Here is a 20,449-nt window from a genome sequence, read left to right as displayed (position 1 = left end):
GCACCAAACTAGTTTGTGCCTATTTTGCAATTCACATATGGAGGGAGATCGTGAGATTATGCATCTACTAATCGATTCTCTAACAACCCGAAAGTAATAAATAAAAGATGCCATGCACAAAAGCACAGATGTTTTGCCTTTACACAGATAGATAGGCTGGGATTCACAAAGCTCCTATAAGGGGCATCGAAGCTTGATAAGGCACTTAACCCGAGATCGAGCACCAATATCCCTTAGTCAATCTCACCCACAGACACCAACACTTCCAGTTTAAGTATCAGTTTATTTTCACCCACCATGACAATTTACTTTATACCCATGCATTATATCCAAAGCTTTTTGGAAAAAGTAATCAATGTGTGGTTTATTGTACAGCCCAGCATGAGTTTTTAGCAATATATACAAAAGAATTAACCTTTTCAGTGCCTTAATGACGTACCTGGCAGGTCATGAGCCCTAATGCCAGGGGCCCTGTTGACATACCGGGTACTTCATTGGGAATTGCTCACTTTCCAGGGGCTCATTTTGCAGACCCAGAGCGGTTAGACTAATTGAAACTGAAGCCCCCTCTACTTCCATCTACATCAGCCGGAAATGATTATATACCAGTGATAACTTCTGAAAAAATAGTAACACAAACATGTACTGTACCTTTTTAATAGTAGCTGAAATGTCGGACAGGGCAGGGCTGATAACGTTGGTGTAGATGTCAAGAATTTGCAGATATAGGACTTCCCAATAAGGTGTCTCATCTGTTTTAATAAATATAAAATAAATATATTTTACTCTTTGTATATCTTACTATATTATAAAAAAAAGTTTTGTCCTCCTCTCCTTGAGATATAGCTCATTGGTGACATCATAATGCACATAGCCTGGTGGCAGATATGGAGAGTCAGATTGCTAGAAAGTGTAGACAGAAAGCAGATGAAGAAAGAGGCGAAGTCAGTTGACGTGTGAGGAGAAAGCAAGAATGCTGGAGGAGAGAGAGGCGGAAATAATTGATGACATCATAATGTATTATGATAATACTAAGCGTGAAGAATCAGCTGAGTGAGTAGAGACACTGACTCTGGCACTGAGTTTGAAGCAAGGGGAACCTGGTTCAATTCCCGGTGTCGGCTCCTTGTGACCTTGGGCAACTCACTTTATCTTCCTGTGCCTCCGACACCAAAAAAACATAAAATGTAAGCGCTACGAGGCAGGGACTGTGTCTACAAAATGTCTCTGTAAATCGCTACATAAAACTGTATAGCAGAACAAACAATTATTATTATTATTACAATAAAGAGATGCGGTGGAGAAACAAGGAAGTGAGAGAGAGAGAGAGAGAGGAGCCTTCTCTGCGAGAAGGTGGAGAAAGAAAAAAGTCAAACCCATCATTATTTTGCAGAGGGCAGGGTTGGTGCACAAAGCACGCATGGGCTAAGCCCTAGTATGCTATAAATGGAACATATCTCACTTCTCCCAATAATGTCTAATATTTGCTCAAGGCAATGCTGTTTCTGAAGGTCAAAATCAACTTGTATGGAAATTCTTCATCATCTTGCATCTATCACTTTTATGTGTACTGTATATCTCTTTTGCAAATGAGGTCTGTTGGCATTTCTGTCCCTATATAATCTATAACTGATAGTCACTTCACTACTCCCAGGTATTAATCCAAGCAGTGATCGACGTGGGACGGTGCTACGAGGTAAAGAGTACCACTATTTTTATTTGCAATCTCACAATGCCCCTATTTATTTTTATAGTTCCACTTTCTTGTTAAATAGTTATTCCTGTTTCTACCAGGCATGCATGTTTATTTTGTACCTGTTTCTTTGGCGGTTATTCAGAAGCTCCAATACTGCTGATCGGGGCACTATTGCAGGGAAACTTCCATTGAAGTCAGTGAGAGTTTCCGTGCGTTAGTTCCCCGATCGGCATTGTGGCCATTTAATGAATCACACCTTTTGTCTATGGCAGTACTTACTGGTCCACATTTGAGTTTGATATCAGACATGTGACCTTGTAGCAGTTGAAGGTTTGTTTATTTCTCCATACACACTATGTTTTTTGTCAATTATTTCCATTTGCTTTAGACAAAGTATATTTGTTTGTTCCAACAAAGAGTCTTCACAGGGAGACAATGGTATATCTCAATGTATTTTTTGTAGGTAATAGTCAAACAGCAAAAGTCTTCATGAAGATTGTTCTAATCCCTTATCTCCTTCTCACTTATTGTATAGTGCAGCCTCTGCACTTCAATATTCATTGCACACATTCCTGCATTTAGCACAGGATTGTGTATGGCTTTTCCTGAAGAAACTCATTCTGAGATGGGATAAATACAGTATCCATTTCAGTTTTTTTTTTTTTTTTTAAATAACTTCCTTTTTACTTCTTGAAGTTTCTATTTGGATTATTTTTGTCCCCACCCTTTTATTATACTATGTAAGTGTCTAGTTTATGGGAGGCTTGATTTGTTTCTAAAAATTCTTCAGAATTTTCATTCGCAGCTTATCATTTTGGAGAATGTCCTTATTTTCATTGTCTCTGGACATAAAGCATTGTTTTTAGAATCCGGATGCTTGCTGAATTCTTTAGCATTATACTAATTAAATAGTTTCTGTTTTTTTTTTTGTTCTATAGAATATGCTACTAACAAAGCCCTGTGTTAGACAGACTGTTCAGAGGTTATTAATTAAACCATGTTAGTGCCAACTTTGAATCTATGCCATGGAAACTCCCATTGACCTTAATGAGTTTAATAAATAACCCCACTGATAATTGTTCTTTGTGGCACCAGAGTATTTCTTCTGAATTTCGCTTGATTTCTATTTGTTTTCATTTTCTTCCAGTGCGTTAGAAATATTCACCTGTGGAGTGTCTGTCAGTAGACCCAGCATTCCTGATATTCTCTGGGAATTCTTCACTGAGGGAAAGTTTTTTTGTTTAGGCAAATATCATTTGAGCCTACATGTAGAATTCTCTCGGATTTCTGTTGATTCCCTCGTACTCTTAAGCTAGTTTGTCCGTCTGCCTCCAGAGTCCCACTTTCTATATCAAATTTACCAGGCGTGAAATCCTCTGTTGTCATCAGTGGTGACTTCATATTCTCTCTCTCCAACCAGCTGGACACTTCAATCACTTTCAATGTCCTTTCTCCCTGGCATGTTTGTTAAAACTCTTGTGTCCTTCGTATCCATGCCTTGGTAAGAATATGTAGAGTTGAATGTATTTTATCTTCCAATGTAGAAATGTCATATACAGAAGATTTAGTATTACATTTGATTTGTTCTGTTGTTTTTCTGTTGTTTTAGAACTCTTTTGGAGCTAGATAATCTTCATCATTATATGCCTAATGTTTTATATTTTACAAGACTACGAGCCAATCTATACTTTTTTTTACAACTGTGTCAAAATCTGTTTCTTCTTGATATATAATCTGGATTTAATAAGTATTGCCCCCTACTTCAATGTGATCTCTTTTTGGCTCTATGTAAGCATTTAAACTTTTTTGTTGTGCTAATACAATTCTTCATGTACAACTTAAACCAGACTGACACTACATTATTACTTGCAGCAGCTTTTTGCTTGTATGACTCACCTGTTTCTTTCTGAGGAGTCTGCTCTTCTGACACCACGTGTGTTGACTCTGTAGACTCAGTTCTAGCATTCTCTGGGAATGTTTCCGTTAGAGAAAGTTCTTTGTTTAGGTGAATATCTGTCAAGCCAACCTCTTTAACATCAGTGTTTCCACATGAACCTTGTAAAGGCTTCCTTGTTCTATCCAAAACAGACACATCTTCTTTATTTGTTTCAGGCGTTTCTGAAAATATTTCAACATTCGTAATTGGACTTTTAGATTTCTCCATTAAAATGATTTTGGACTCCTTATTTTGTTTCTCATCTGTTGCTGCAAATGTCTTTATTTCAATCAGTGTTCTTTCTATAGGCCTTAAAGTATGGAAGTCCTCTTTGCTTTCACCCAGTCTTCTTTTGACTTCACAATGATCTTGTTCTGGTACTATTTTGTCTTTATCCATTGTATTAAAGTTGAGAACATCTCTCAAGCCCATGTAAAGCCAGACAGAGTTTGTAGGCTCACTATTGCATGTCGGATTCTCTTGGATTTCTGTTGATCCACCAGCTCCTCTTACATTCCTTTTCTCTTCTGCCTCCGGAGTCACATGATCTTCAGTGGCCATCTTTCCTGTCACGTCTGTTACCACACTTGTTTCTTGAGTATCTATCTCCTGAGGAGAATATGGCGAGTCTTTTGAAACATCATGATTTGGACTTATGTTTTCTTCCAATGTAGGGATGTAATCTACAGAAAACATACTATTGTGTTGCTTTTGTGTTTGATGTTCATCTTCTTTTGTTCTAGAACTTTTTTTAAATTCTCTCTCTTCCTCTTGTGGAGAACCTGTGTTAATAGTCTTAGTTATAAAGTCATTTTCTAGGGAAATGACAATTTCATCTAACTCAGGAACCTCTATGTTTCCAGCGGTATGTCTGCCTCCTAATATTTTAGCTGTTGATTCCTGGACAACTAGTGCATCTTTTCTATTTTGTGTAATCTTATCCGATAGTATTTCTGAATAAGAAACTGGAATAACTTCATCACTATGTTTTAAAATGTTACTTGCCACCATGTCTTGTATTTTACCAGACTCTGAGTAAACCAGGTCTGTGCTTTCTTTTATAACGATTTCAGGAATAGAATCTGTTTTTTCTGTGTCTGAGGTCCTGATTTCATGTTTACTTCCTGTTATTTCTACTTTATCTCCTTTTGTCTTAATGTTACCATTGTTACTTTTACCAAAGTTTATCAAATTTGTCATGACCGACTTAAACCAGCGTGATGATGTATGTTTACTATGACCTTTAGTAACCTCTTGATTTTCTGACTCACCTGCACCCTGCAAAGTAATTTGCTTTTCTGACTTACCACTCACAGTTTCTTTCAATGTGTCAAACATGGAATCCTTTTTCTCTGAAGATATTACATCTGTAAGGCCACTATTAATCCAGCTGGATGCTTCTGAATCACCAGCCTCACTTTTCTCTGTTGTCTCTGCTACAGTGATGTCTCCTGTGTGTATTTCTTGAGCTGAATCAGTATTGTCCATGGAATCACCGCTCTGTAATTTATCTGCAGCCAAATCATTTGTTTTCTCGCTCTCTGGGATATCACTAAGAGATTCAACTTCACTTAGATTTAAAATCGCTGGTGACTCATTTTTGCTTGTTTCATCTATTTTATGATCCGTTGGTTGTTCTTTAATTTTATTTTTGTCCCCAAATCCTAAAACATGTTTAAAGCCAAAGTTAAACCAGCGCGACTGAGAGTCAGTATGATCACTAGCTTCATTTTCCGTCTGCTCAAAAGGCACTTCAATCTCAGTGGCATTATTTTCTTCTTTTGCATCAACCATTATACTTGTGTCACTAGATGTCTGTGTGTCACTAGATGTCCGTGTGTCACTAGATGTCCGTGTGTCACTAGATGTCTGTGTGTCACTGGTCTTTGTTTGTGGTTCAAGATCTTCCTTTTTTTCTCCAAATGGCAGAAACGTTGTAATATGACCACCAAACCAACCAGACTTTTCAGGCTTAAGATTATCTGATTCTTTCAAATTGATGTCCTCACTTGTTGCAATTTTCCGCGTACGGAAAGTGTCCTCTTTTGGAAGTTCTGCATCAGTTTCAACAGCTACTTTATTCTGTGCTTTTCCCATGCCAAACCACCCTGCAATACCAGAAACCGTCCAGGTGGATTTGTCTGGTTCAGTTTGTTCTTTGAGATCCTGTTGAGATTCCTGCAGCTCCAGATTACCTCGTGTATTTCCAATAAAATCTTGACCTGGAGAAAATAAAGGAGCACTTTTTATATTAGCCTTTCCAGACTTTAGCTCCTCCAAAACATGTTGTACTGTGTCTCTCCACTCCCTTGGTGTTTGGGACAAAGCCCTCTCCTGGCTTTCTCCCTATCTCTCTCATCATTCCTTCAGTGTATCTACATATAACTCTTCTTCTTCCTTTGGTGATCTATCTGCTAATGTAGCTTAACGCTCGGTTCTTATCTTAACGCTCGGTTCTGCATCTTCACCTCTTTTCTCTCTATACACTGTCCCTTGGTGAGCTTATATTAAATCATTTTGATTCAAGTGTCATCTGCATCCAGATGACACACAACTGTATCTATCCACACCGAACCTCATATCTGCAGTATGGTCCCAGGTCTCCAACTGTCTCACAGTAATCTTATTTTGGATGGCAGCTAGATACCTTAAAATCAATATGTCAAAGGCTGAGCTGCTCATAAATCAAGCTCCATTGTGCCCCTTCTATCACGGTCATTAACAATACAATCTATACAGTGCTCCGAGCCCGTTGTTTAGGTGTCATATGTAACTCTTCTCTCTCATTGTCCCAATACCCTAATACGTTTGCTAAATCTTGCCACTTTCGCCATAACTTTGCTTAAACAAACAACCGTTTCTCTGTTTCTCTACTACTAAAATATGAAAGCATGCCCTCATTCTCACCCATCTGGAATACTGCAACCTTCTCCTTATTGGCCTCCCTGTCTTGCATCATTCTACCCTTCAATCTATTCAACATTCTGCATGGGTAACTGCACTCTCCTCTTGATGAGTCTCTGCTTCTCTCCTTCTGAAAACTCTGTTGGCTTCTATAAAACTCTACATCCACTACAAAACTATTCCCTCTTGTAAGGCTCTCCCCTCCTCTGCAGCTCCTAATGTTGTATCTCAGCTTTAATTTATTGCGATACCCCAACTTGCTCTCTATGCTGCACCCCACATCGGGAACTCCTCCCTCTCAACGTCCTCCAAGCACCTTCTCTCTCTAACATTAAAACCCACCTGACAACTCACCTGTTCAATGACGTTTTTAAATATTCCAATTAGATGTTACGCTTTTCGGGCAGAGGCTTCTTCTTTCAAATGTTCCATTTATGTCTTAAACCAATCTATAATTATATTCCATATATTGTACTTGTATAGAAATCGTTGTCAGAATTGTAAAGCACGGTTTGTGCTATAACAATTAGATATTCGTACTTATATACTTCCTCCGTTTTATGAGCAGAGCCAGTTTGGAAGGAATTACAACGGGGTTTTACAAACTCACCTCCTGCCACTTTTAGATCCGAATCGGTATTATATTCATTTTCCTCAGGCTTATGCAGCACGCTATCCTCATTTTCAAAAATATATCCTCCTTTCAGACAAATGAAATCAATTTCCTGAAGGAACAAAATGTAAAGCAATACAGTACTGAGTTTAGAGCTAATCTAGCACAAATCACACAAGTCAACCTCAAGTGTATAAGGCTGCAGCCCTGCTGCCGCTGAGCGCGCTCATGCTTGAGAGCGGTGACGTCACTAATTCTCCAAGCATGAGCGCTCGGCTGTCCTTTAATCATTTTAGCGCAGGAGCGGGTGGCGTTTAAGGGTGGGGGCGTGTCATTGGCTTGATCGGGGCTGTGTGTGTGTCTGTGTGGGGGAGGAGAGATGGGTGTGTCCCTCCATTCTCTCCCTCTCCCCATTACCTCCATTCTCTCCCTCCCCACTTCCCTCCATCTCTCCTCCTCCCCCTTCCCTCCATTCTCTCCCTTCCCCCATTCCATCCATTCTCTCTCCCCCATCTGATACTGTCTCTGTCTTCCTATTCTGTGTCTGCCCCTCTCTCCCCATTCTGTGTCAGTCACTCTCTCTCCCATTCTGTGTCTGCCTCTCTCTCCCCATTCTGTGTTTGCCTCTCTCTCCCCAGTCTGTGCCTGTCTCTCACTCCCCATTCTGTGTCGGTCTCCCTCTCCCCATTCTGTGTCTGTCTCTCTCTCTCCCCATTCTGTTTCTGCCTCTCTCTACCCATTCTGTGTTTGTCTCTCTCTCCCCATTCTGTGTCTGTCTCCCACTCCCCATTCTGTGTCGGTCTCTCTCTCCTCATTCTGTGTCTGTCTATCCCCATTCTGTGTCTGTCTCTCTCTCTCCCCATTCTGTGTCTGTCTCTCTCTCCCCATTCTGTCTGTCTCTCCCCCCCTTCTGTGTCTCTCTCCCCAATCTGTGTCTGTCTCTCTCTCCACATTCTGTGTCAGTCTCTCTCTCTCCATTCTGTGTCTGTCTTTCTCTCCCCATTCTGTGTCTCTCTCTCCCCATTCTGTGCCTGTCTGTCTCTCCCCATTCTGTGTCTGTGTCTCACTTCTCATTCTGTGTCTGTCTCTCTCTCTCTCCCCATTCAGTGTCTGTCACTCTCTCCCCATTGGTTATTGAAGGGTCATGTGACCCTGCTGAGCGCTTGGAAATCAAATTTCCATGTTTCTCCAAGCGCTGAGCTTTGGATGTACACGAGCGTACGTATTGGGAATCACTGAAGTGATCGAGCCAAGCGCGCTCAGCGGCAGCATGACCGCAGCCTAAAGGTTTTAAGTAGCCTCCTAAATCTCACTAATGATCCCTCCATACCCAGGGTTACCACCACTCCAGGGTGACCCGGCGACTACAGGCTACCTGAAAAATCTACGGGTGGCGACATTGGCATCTCCCCCTGCAAATCCCGTCAACATGGCTCCATGATGTCAAATGGCCCTACGTTGCCATGACTAGGAAGCTACGTGATGTCACAGCATCATGCGGTTTGCATTGCCATGACAACGGGTGTCACGTGATGCCTCAGCGTCATAAGGCATCCCGTTATCGTGGCAACTTGACACTGCATGGCACCGTGACATCACATTGTCATGGCAACACACTCCCAGAATGACCTTGAAATAGGACAGTATATAATATGGTTACATGGTTACCTGTGCAGGCACCTCTACTTCTTCTGTAAGGTAAATTTCTTCAATGTTGACAGCAGCTTTGGGGAAAAAGCCATATGCTTTTCCCTTCTGTAAAAAAAAAAAGTGTGGGTTATGGGATGGAATCAAGTTAAACATATTGCTAAACATTGTTTTTGTATGTAAAAGGCAACTTAGAACTACAATAAAATAAGATTTGTACCCTGCTGCCAATGAACATAAGTAGAACCCATGCTGATAAATGCTTAAAAGCAATGAGATGCATAAGTAGTAGCAATATAATGGTGCAGCTCTTCTTAATAAGCCATTGCCCTATGGGGAACATACCTTAAATGTCATTTGTTAAAGTAATATTATGGGTCTCCCATAGCCCTACTTGTTTCTGGTTGCTACAACCTTTCATAGCCAGCTGTAGAGAGGGTTATTTTCCGTCTATGGCCTTTATTCTGTAAGGGGTGTTAAGCGCGGGTAACATTCTAGCACAGGAAACGCCCCATTAAAGTCAATGGGGCTTTCATGCAATAGCACGTCACCTGCGCTTATCACCCCTTACAGAATAAGGGCCTTGGTCACTTAGTATCAAGCTTATTTTGGGAGTGTCACTAGTGCAGGGGTGGGCAACTCCAGTCCTCAAGGGCCACCAACAGGTCTTCAACTGAGCCACTGATTGAGTCACCTGTGCTGAAGAAGTGACATCCCTAATACCTGGCCTGTTATTGGCCCCTGAGGACTGGAGTTGGCCACCCCTGCACTAGCTGAAGGTCATAAAAATCATATATGTTCTATAGAAGGGTAGAATGTAGGCAGATTGGGAAACCATTTAATGGCCAACATTGGAGTATTTCATAGATTGTACAACGAGCTTTCATAAACCGTAATGGCTATTCAAGTGTAGAAGTTGTGTTAATAAGAAATTTAAATGAACAAATTAGGATTTAATCCACATCTCAGCCCCTCCTTTTTTTTTTTTTGTCTTTTTCTTATTTGCATGGGGTAGAACAAAAGGAGCCTCGACTATATTTATTATTGTTAAAAGTGATTTACTTACACTTCCTTGCCACAAATCCTCCCTTTTGCCTGAAAGTTTATAATATACATTGATTTCTTGTCCTGCTTTGAAGGTCAAGAATCTGCAGTCAGGTCCGTTATAATCTTGATTGGCTTGAGCTCTCATCATCATACCTTAAAGATAAATGCACAGTGAATTACATTACATTATAAGCAAGTACGTTAGTTCAGACCTAGTAGGCCAATAAAAAATGAATGTCATATAACGCTAAAATTAATAGCATATGTGGTTTCTGTATTTCTTCCCCTGTTCCATATAGTCAGTCTTCATATTGTTTGCTAATGCCAACAAAGCAGAATCGATGCAAAGTAATATGTTGTACAGATGCTAAAAAAAACATATTCCAATGACTTTAAACATTATTTTAATGTCAAAACAGTCAGCCTGGAACTGTGATACATGGCCTTTTTTAATGTGTATTTTTTGAATGTGTACTATTTAAGTAGTGAGTCTGATTGCAAGTAATCACCTTTAATACTCAATGGGGCAGATTCAACAAGCGCTGGTATGGGTGAGCACACCTGATTCAACTGTAACTCCCATTCACTTGAATCTGCCCCAATGTCAGCTGCAGTACATGTCCCTGCAGTGTATTATCTGGAGCTACCAGTAAACAGTGTCGGAGAACTTTGCCCTTCTGTGTGATAAACGCTCAAGGCCCTCGTTTATAGGAACTTTGCCACCGAAAATGAATTGTTTCTTCATTTTAAAATAATTTATTGTTGACGGAGACGTTACCATTTAATCCTTTACGTAACAATGTAACTTTAATACTAAAAGGATTTCACTATCCCAAAGATTTAGGAAAGTTTCCAAGAAAATGACAGCCGATTACATTACGCAGCAACATGACAATGATAAAACATGTAACAAAACATGCACTGTATGTTCATTTAAGATAGAAACGGTGGATTCTAAATGTAAATGCACTGTATGAAAGTCCTTGTATATCTATATAAACTCAAAGCAGATACTTACTTTCACATTGAGGATCTCCACACTTCTTCTTTTCTGAGAGGATCTTTTCGCTCTCAAGTTGAGCGAGAAGTATTATAAACAATGTGCCAATTCTGAGGTCCCCCAATGCTGCCATGATGCAGACAGCTAACTCGTTTGCCAAAGCGCCAACGATTTTGTTCCCTGGGGCAAAGTTGTCGGCAGCTGTATGTATTTTGCATTACCATGCAGGGCTTCTGCTTCCTACCAAGCTTGATTGCAGTCAGGGATCTGCAGAGCACAGATAGGTTTAATGTTTAACTGAGGCTCAGTGATTGGGAAGGGAATGTCTTCACACCTACAAGAGCATGTCATTTATTCAAGCACTGTGTAAGTGATGTAGAAAGTGTGATTATTTGTAGGTTGTGATAAAACTTTATAAGATCAATTTAAAAAGGAATCATAGATGTTACTGTATCTCCAGTTCTCCATTTGGTGTCATATTCTAGGCATGTAACACGTTAACAATGTACAGGCATACCCCGCATTAACATACGCAATGGGATCGGAGCATGTATGTAAAGTGACAATGTACTTAAAGTGAAGCACTACCTTTTTCCACTTATTGATGCATGTACTGTACGGCAATCGTCATATATGTGCATAACTGATATAAATAACGCATTTGTAACAGTCTCTATAGTCTCCCCGCTTGCGCACAGCTTCGGTACAGGTAGGGAGCTGGTATTGCTGTTCAGGACGTGCTGACAGGCGCATGCGTGAGCTGCCGTTTGCCTATTGAGCGATATGTACTTACTCGCGAGTGTACTTAAAGTGAGTGTCCCTAAACCGGGGTATGCCTGTATGTTTGAAGCATCAATCCCAGCTTCTCGTTCTTTGTTGTATTTTATAGGATTTGAACCGGCTGGGTCATCTGGTTTACGAGATACTTAGGAGTGTTGTTACTGGTGTTCAACCTCCCTTTTTGGGACTTCAATATTGCCCCCAAATCTTGCGGGCCGGTGGGACATTGCATGTAAAAAAAAAGATAGGTGAAATTGGCGGGATTGCAGCTTTGAGGCTTCAACACCCAAAAATATGTAACGATAGAGTAGGAACTGCACTGTGGGACCCAACTCAGTACTAAAGTCACCAAAGGAAGGCAGGGGTGGCTGGTTGCCCTGGGAGGGGGTTATGATTTAATATTAATATTAAATGTACAGTATGTTTAATGTTTTGCTGTTTTGTTTTGTTTTTTTCATTTTTTTTTTCTATACTGGATTGAAGCAGGGAGCCTCCGTACGTGAACCCCGTGTATTTGAGCTCTGTGGACCCCCTGATTCCGGAGATACATACCTCCAAAGGGAGAGCCGATAGACGCACTGGCTGGGCCCACGCGGAGTGGCGCGTGAACTTTAAATCTCAGCTGGAGAGGCTACCGGCACCCCATAAGGAGGTGTGTATCTCCAGAAGCAGGGGGTCCCAAGTGCTGAAATAAATGGGGTTCACCTCCAGAAACAATGCTGCTTCAATACTGTACAGAAAAATGTATTTAAAGGACAGACTGGAGCGTGTAAGAGCTGCTCAGGGAGTCACACAGAGAGACCGGAGTGTGTAAGGCCAAGTTCAGGGTGGATGCTTCCGTGCGCGCCTCCGCCACGTGCTCCTTCAGCTCAGCGATCTGTGACTTAGCTGCAGGAGTTGGGTCGCGGCGTTTGGGGGCGTGGCGAACATGTCACGGAGCAGGTTCGCTGAACCAGCTCACGTGATGTGACTGTAGCCAGAAATATAATTTTGGGTTGTAGCGGCAAAATGTAGCAGCGTCAACGCTGTACTTTGCCCCCGGTGGAGTTTTCAGTTTGAAACCTCCCACCGAACAACCCGAAATTGTGACAGACGTGCGCACGCAGCATCAACCCTGAACTCAGCCTAACAGCTGCTCAGGGAGACACACAGAGGCCGGAGTGTGTAAGAGCTTCTCAGGGAGACACACAGAGGCCGGAGTGTGTAAGGCTAAGGCCCCGCTCCCTCCGTCAGCGCTCCCGCACTGCAGACAGGCGGGGCGCTGACATACACAGACCGCGATATGCGGTCTGTAGGGAGCGGGAGCCGGAGCGGGAGGTGGGCGGGAGTGGGAGGCTTGAGCGGGAGGGGGGGCGTGGCTTGAGCGAAGGGACCCGCTACTCTCCCCCCCCTCCCTCCCTCCATGGGCTCGGGCTGGAGCAGCTGATTGAAGGTAAATAAAGCAACACACACACACACACACAGGCACTCATACACACACACAGGCACTCATACACACACGCAGGCACTCACACACACACACGCACGCAGGCACTCATACACATACACACACACACAGACAGAGGCAGGCACTCACGCACTCAGGCACACACATACACAAACACAGACAGGCACTCAGACACACACACACACAGACAGGCACTCACGCTGCTGTCCCTCCACACTCCTCCCCGCTCCCCAAAGCCTCTCCTCCTCCCGAAGCCTCCCCTCCTCATTGGTTCACAGCCACACCACGTGACGCGTCAACGCTAGGGATCACAATTCTCTTGTATCCCGTAGCGGCTGATGCGTCACAGCGTGTAGTGAGCTGTGCAGCCAGGGGGGACCGGGACCTGCTCGGGAGGATTCCCCTGCTGGTGGGGAAAGCCCGTGCAGCCGCCCGCGCCGCCGAGCGCAGCAGGTCCCAGGCCTAAGAGCTGCTCAGGGAGACACACAGAGAGACCAGAGTGTGTAAGAGCTGCTCAGGGAGACACACAAAGGCCGGAGTGTGTAAGAGCTGCTCAGGGAGACACACAGAGAGACCAGAGTGTGTAAGAGCTCTTCAGGGAGACACACAGAGACTGGAGTGTGTAAGAGCTCTTCAGGGAGACACACACAGAGACCGGAGTGTGTAAGAGCTCTTCAGGGAGACACACAGAGACCGGAGTGTGTAAGAGCTGCTCAGGGAGACACACAGAGAGAGCGGAGTCTGTAAGAGCTGCTCAGGGAGACACACACAGAGACTGGAGTGTGTAAGAGCTGCTCAGGGAGACACACAGAGAGCGCGAAGTGTGTAAGAGCTGCTCAGGGAGACACACAGAGACCGGAGTGTGTAAGAGCTGCTCAGGGAGACACACAGAGGCCGGAGTGTGTAAGAGCTCTTCAGGGAGACACACAGAGAGACCGGAGTGTGTAAGAGCTCTTCAGGGAGACACACAGAGACTGGAGTGTGTAAGAGCTCTTCAGGGAGACACACACAGAGACCGGAGTGTGTAAGAGCTCTTCAGGGAGACACACACAGAGACCGGAGTGTGTAAGAGCTGCTCAGGGAGACACACACAGAGACCGGAGTGTGTAAGAGCTGCTCAGGGAGACACACAGAGAGAGCGGAGTGTGTAAGAGCTGCTCAGGGAGACACACAGAGGCCGGAGTGTGTAAGAGCTGCTCAGGGAGACACACAGAGAGAGCGGAGTGTGTAAGAGCTGCTCAGGGAGACACACAGAGGCCGGAGTGTGTAAGAGCTGCTCAGGGAGACACACAGAGGCCGGAGTGTGTAAGAGCTGCTCAGGGAGACACACAGAGAGCGCGGAGTGTGTAAGAGCTGCTCAAGGAGACCGGAGTGTGCAAGAGCTGCTCAGGAAGACACACAGAGAGACAGCTTCTCTCTGGGACTCTTCTATCGGTAGGATAAATGCTGCGGTAGTCCCATTCAGAAGCAGCGACCCAAACTGAGTTAATTCTCCTGGGCTGCTTACGACTTTCTTGTTCGCAATCGAGCCCCTGCCCGGCGCGTTCTGGCCCTCATAAACGGTCGTGGTCATGGAGGCAGTAAGTCTTGATATATCTGTACATGGATAGCGCTATATAAATAAAGATATACATACATGCATTAGGTGATGTCTTTTTTTTATTTGGACTAACAATTGATATTATCGTTCTAATAACTTTTTTATTTGGAGTAACAAATGATATCAACTAATATTGCAGCACTCATTTATTCTGCACTATTACAACTGGAATAACACGGCTATTTCTATTTAATTCATAAAGTAGGAATGCAACCAAGCAGAAAATTGTGGCCAGAACACTGAGGTCATCAGTGACATCAGAATGGAAGGGTGTGGCTAAGTTGGAGCTTCTGTCTGGAGTAGTCATCACTCATTGGTCAAAATACTGTCTGCCTTTAGATAGCTAGGCACCAGACAATGGCATTGTGAGGTCACGCGACCTCATCGGAACATCATAATACACTGAATGTTGGTGAGCTATATACATGCTGAAGCCAGAAGGAGTTATCATTCATTCGTCATCATGGACCAAAGGAGGAGGAGAGTTTCATTGTAACAGCATCAATAACATCCTGATGACAAATGGAGGCACAGAGAGATGTGAGTGCAGTTTATTCTAAGTAACCGACAAAGATAAAGGAACCCGCTCAGCCACTGTATAGGGTGCGGGATGAGGTGCACTAGGAGGAAATACAAATGACACACACACACTGAGCCGTAGATTCTCTTTGAGGATAAAGAGTGGGCAGAGTACAAGACTCCTGTTAACATGCACTCACTATCCGCAATTGGTATATTATAGGTATATTACCTCCATAGAAGCCAAAGAAAAAATAGAGAAGGTCCCTAACACTGTAATAGATAAATGGTAATATTAAAACAATTTATTGAGTCCATAGACTAATCTGAAATAAATAGGACACATGTAGAACATATAAGATCCATAACTTTGACAGTACTGTGTGCAGTGATGCCTAAGATTGATATAACCTGCTCCTCTTGGTGGTGGAAAGATATTGTGGCTCCAACCAACCCAATAAAAACTGGAAGCAGAAGAGACTGCTGCACAGCTGCAAGGTACATACTGTAAGCTGCAGAAAGGTGAGTCCAATAGAAAGATTCATCCGTTGCAAAGGGAGCGGGATGGGACAATGATCAATGTCAACACTAGAACCACCGTGGCTGAAAGTCACATGCAACTAAATTGGAAGGTGCTAAATAGGTACGGGGGGAAATAAAATTGTGCAAAGCACAACGCAATAGATAGCAACCAAAATGGCAGGAAGCCCTAAACCTAATTATACTGGTAAGAAGGGACAACCTAATGGCCTATTCATCCCTAATTGTAGGGCCATGGGGAGCGGACAGGCAGGTTGATGAGTAGCTATCACACCCTAAAGTAAAATAAATTTGAGTAGTGTAGGGTGTCTACACTGACCACTCTAGTGCCCTAACATTTCTGGTGTGTAGTGTACCTAATTTTAGTGGAGAGTAAAGATACTCTCCCTATCTCCAGCCTGCGGATCCAAAAGTAGAGAACCAACAGTACTGGAACAACAAAATAAGTCGGTACACAGCAAAAGCCATTGCTATAGTAATAGACAATCGCATCTTGTAGCATTGTGAGCCGCAATGATACTTAGCTTGGGTTGCAGGATAACTGTCCCGGTGTGGACTGCAAACACTGACTTCGGTGACGTCACTGCGTTTGTGTACCCGATGTACGTTTCGCTTGGGCGGCTTTGTCAAGGGTGTGATGTTGCCATGGTTAAGTACACTATATATATACTTGCTAAGTAAGGCGGAGTCTTAGCTACTTAGTTCTAAACCGCTAACCGGTCACTATGGTGACGTCACTGCGCATGCGTAGCCACTCGCAGGTAAATACTGTACTATGTTGTTAACGGAGGGCTACGGGCCTCCTAGGGGTAGCTAATAGACGCTGCAAGGTAATCAGATGTGAATACACATTGATTTATACATTCTATAGCAGAGAATGTTAGTGTCAATTTCAAGTATGTATCATACAGTATGAGGTAACAAATACTATGTAGTTGTGTACTGAGGTAAATAGGCTAAAGAGACTATTGGCATATGTTGGACAGGGGAATGTATGCAAAGGATGATACATTGGATTAAATTCATAATGCTTGGTCTCTATGGATGTTTATATGAAGAATGACTACAGAAATCCTTCATTGAGACCAGAAAGATGTTTGGTATGTAAATCCTATATCCAACGACATTCACGTTGTTACAATAGCCTATCCCAATCTCCCTTGCGTTGTACAAGGGTGACCCGATCAATGCCCTGGAAGTGAAGATTGTTAATGTTACCATTGTGAGCCGTCACAACATGTTTGGCCAGTGGGGTGTCTAGCTGATTCCAAATGGAGCCAATATGCTCAAGGACCCGGCGTCTCAGTTGGCGCCGGGTCTTACCAACATACTTACTACCACACCCACAGGTGGCCAAATAAATGACCCGTGCGGTCTGGCAGTTGATAAAATGACTGTGACTAAAAGTGGTCCTTAGGCGCTCCTATATAGAGTGTATTAAAGTGATATGTTGTTATACCAATATTAAATCACAAAGAAGGTTTAAACTGTGCACTAATAAATATTAGTATAAAATGAAGTGCAAGTACATGTGCAAACAATGTACTCAACCCTATGGAGAAAGGTCCAAAATTCATCTGTAAACGGATGTGCTGGAAGGTTTGGGGAGCGTAGGTATCACCATATGAAAAATGAATCAGATAAACACTACACAGAGCAATATGCTTCAATACTCCTTTGTATTATTCCACTTGGAGAAGATTTTTGTTGACGCATATAGTTGCAGGCCACATTTGTAACTTCCTAGAGGTTTAGGAGGAAGCCATGTGGTGGGTGTAGTTGTACTCAGATGGCTAAGGACTCATGGTCATTGAGATTTTTTGCCTGGTTCAGTGTGTTGGTATTGAGAACCCTAATAAACCTTAGGAGGGTATCAATAGGGCCCTTCCAGAGGACAAATATATTTTCAATATAGCAACTCCATAGCTCGACATATTGAGTATATTTAGCCATAGAGTCGTCAAAGACGACAGTCTCTTCCCACCACCCAATGTACAAATTTGCGTATGTGGGTGCACATGTAGTGCCCATTGCGGTAACTTGGGTTTGGTGGTAGATGGAATTTGCAAACGGGAAGTATTTCTTCGTTAATACAAAGTCCAATAATTTAATCACAAAGTTATTATGTTGGTGGTATTGACTACCTTTACTGGAAAGAAAGTCAGGGACTGCATGAAGTCCAACTTAAAGGTATATAATGCTTCTACGTCTAACCCTACTAGTAAAGTCTCAGTATCTGTGAAAATACCTTCCAGTCTCCTCAGGGCATCCTTCGTGTCTTGTAGATACGAAGGTAATGAAAAGACAAATGATCTGAGGATTTTATCTATATAGATACTCGCATTCTCAGTCAGGTTTCCTTGACCCGAGACAATAGGGCGACCTGGAGGAGGTAGTATGTCCTTATGTACCTTTGGTAAGGTATAAAAGTTGGCAATACGGGGGTTACCCCCAAGGATAAAATCATATTCGTGTTGGGAGATAACCCATGTTGTTATGCCTTCCTTTAAAAGGGTAACCAGGTCGCGTCTAAAGGCTTATGTAGGGTCTGGGGTAAGTTTGGTATGGCTCTTATCTGTTTATTGTCTGAGATTCTCCTGAATAGAGTCTTGACATCTCAGAATCACTATATTCCTGCCCTTATCAGATGGTTTAATAGATATCATTATTTGCCTGAAGACTGAGTAATGCTGATTTTTCTTGTGCGGTCAGATTGGTCGCGGGCATCCTGCGTGATAGTTGTTGTAGGTCTTTCGTCACTAGGTCTACGAATACCTCAACATTGGCAGAAATGTCAGTAGATGGAGTGAACATGGAACGTGACCTTAAATCAGTAAATGGTGCCTCATCCTGTATTTTGTCATTCTCTTCCAGGAGTGAAATCACATCCTGGAGATAAAGGAAATCCAGGATCTGATCCATATGAGCCAGGTGTGGAAGGAGAAGCTGCCAGAACAGGCAGAATCTGCAGTACTGTATAGAGAAGGAGATGCTCAAGACGAAGTTGGAAGGTGCTGCATAAAATTGTAATCTTTACAAATGTGTGGACAAATTTTTATTAAATACCATGAAGGACCAGTCAAGGCCAAGGCACCTTACAATAATGTGAGCAGAAGCCACCTCTGGTCAGTGGAATGCCAACAGCACAAATATCAAACATGTTTGATCAAACATCTAATTACTATTAGAGATTAGCCAAAAATAACAAAAATGGGGGTCTATATAAAAAAAAACTTGTTTTATAGGGATTTTAATTAACTTAAATGCTCAGATATTAAGATGGTACCTTAGTAATTTTAATGATATCAATAAGGGTGAGAGTCCCAAGAAACACTATTTATTAAAACAGCACCAGTCATATACAAAAAAAAAAAGTAAGAAAGCAGAAAGATTTATTGCTTTCATAAATGTATTGCGTTTTTTTCACCAATTTTGCCCCAGTTTTTACGCCAGAAGAATTTGGTAAATAGTCTGTACCACAATACTATGATCACTACTTCTATTAAAAAATAATCTATAGTATGTCTCATATTTCCTGGCTGGGGGATGGGTAGCTGGGTAGCTGGGCTCCTCTCCACCCTATTGTGATGTCATCTGGCTACATGGCTAAGGCCGTGTCCATGCTAGGAAGTCACGCGCACCTTTCTTCCTAGCGATCTGTGGCCTGTGATCCAAAGGGGAGGCGTGCCAGGGGCGTGTCCATGACGTCACATAAGCGGTGCACCCTCATTGGCTGAACCACTCACGTGACCCGGCCGTCGCGAGACAATGACAAAAAAAATTGTCTCGCAAAAAAACAGCCGCACCGTCGCTCACGTGTGCACATGGACGCCCCCATAGACTTCAATGTATTTGTTCGCACGGCACGTGCGGTCGCGCTAACCATGGGCGCGACCTAAGGCTGGGATGATGAAGCTGCTGCAGCAGTGACACACAAAACTCCTGGGTGGGGGATAGATAGCTGGGCTCCCTAGAGAGAGAGACAAGGGGGGTGGGGAGAAGGTGGGGGAGGAGAGGAGTGGGGTACAGAGAGTATGGAAATGGCAGCTCTATTTATTTATTGATGATCTTCACTTGTTCTTGTAAAGAAAAAGGTATTTATTGTAGAAAGTCTCTCTCCTTGTTACAGTTACAATGTGTGTCTATAGCAGCGATTCCCAACAGGGGGTTCAGGAACCCTTAGGGGTTCGCAAGGGGTCTCCAAGGGGGTCGAGAAATATGTCATGGTGGATCCCAGGCAGTATAGTGGGTTCCTGAGCCATCATGAACTATCATGTTTACCCAATAAAAGATTATTAAAACCTGGCATAAACCTGCACTTCTCCAGAACCAATACAGATACCAGAACTCTGAGTTATATGTTGGTTACATAGAAGAAAATGGCTACAATATGATTATCATATCTACCCCAAGAGCTGCTCCCCTCTGCACAGGACCGGCGTGCTAAGGGTTAACATTTGCTTGTACTTTGTGGAACGTCAACCCCACCCACTGGAATGTTAATAAGCCAAGAGGACACTAAGAACTGTTTGTTCACAGCTGCATTAAAAATCAACCACCCCAGTGTACATCTGCCTTGCCCCAAAGGTGGACAGCCTTTGGCGCAGCCAAAGAGTGTGAGCCATTTGTTGGCGTTCGCTGCTGTTTGGTGATGTTAAAGTGATGTTAAAGCTGCTGTATTTCAATCGGAAAATCACAAGCCCTTTATCCCCTGTACCCA

At 43.0% G+C, this 20,449-nt stretch overlaps 1 protein-coding gene across 4 annotated transcripts in view; it reads right to left on the bottom strand.

Annotated features, from left to right (window-relative positions):
• MIA2 (MIA SH3 domain ER export factor 2) overlaps positions 1–11,104 on the bottom strand; it is a 60,412-nt gene extending 49,308 nt beyond the window's left edge. For 2 of the 4 annotated variants that reach the window (XM_075614334.1, XM_075614336.1), the window contains exons 1-6: positions 10,862–11,104; positions 9,863–9,996; positions 8,818–8,904; positions 7,147–7,261; positions 3,593–5,854; positions 652–752 (exon numbers count right to left, since the gene is read on the bottom strand). In XM_075614334.1, the coding sequence (XP_075470449.1) occupies positions 652–752; positions 3,593–5,854; positions 7,147–7,261; positions 8,818–8,904; positions 9,863–9,996; positions 10,862–10,976 (2,814 nt within the window). In that variant the 5' untranslated portion in view covers positions 10,977–11,104. The remainder of the gene's footprint in view (positions 1–651; positions 753–3,592; positions 5,855–7,146; positions 7,262–8,817; positions 8,905–9,862; positions 9,997–10,861) is intronic. The other 2 variants (XM_075614337.1, XM_075614338.1) reach the window with 2 other exon arrangements.
• Positions 11,105–20,449: the final 9,345 nt, after the last annotated feature.

This window comes from Ascaphus truei, chromosome 9, assembly GCF_040206685.1.
Source record: "Ascaphus truei isolate aAscTru1 chromosome 9, aAscTru1.hap1, whole genome shotgun sequence".
Lineage (NCBI taxonomy): Eukaryota > Metazoa > Chordata > Amphibia > Anura > Ascaphidae > Ascaphus > Ascaphus truei.
The sequence above is the reverse complement of the archived record's forward strand: the minus strand, read 5'-3'. Positions and strand labels throughout refer to the sequence as shown.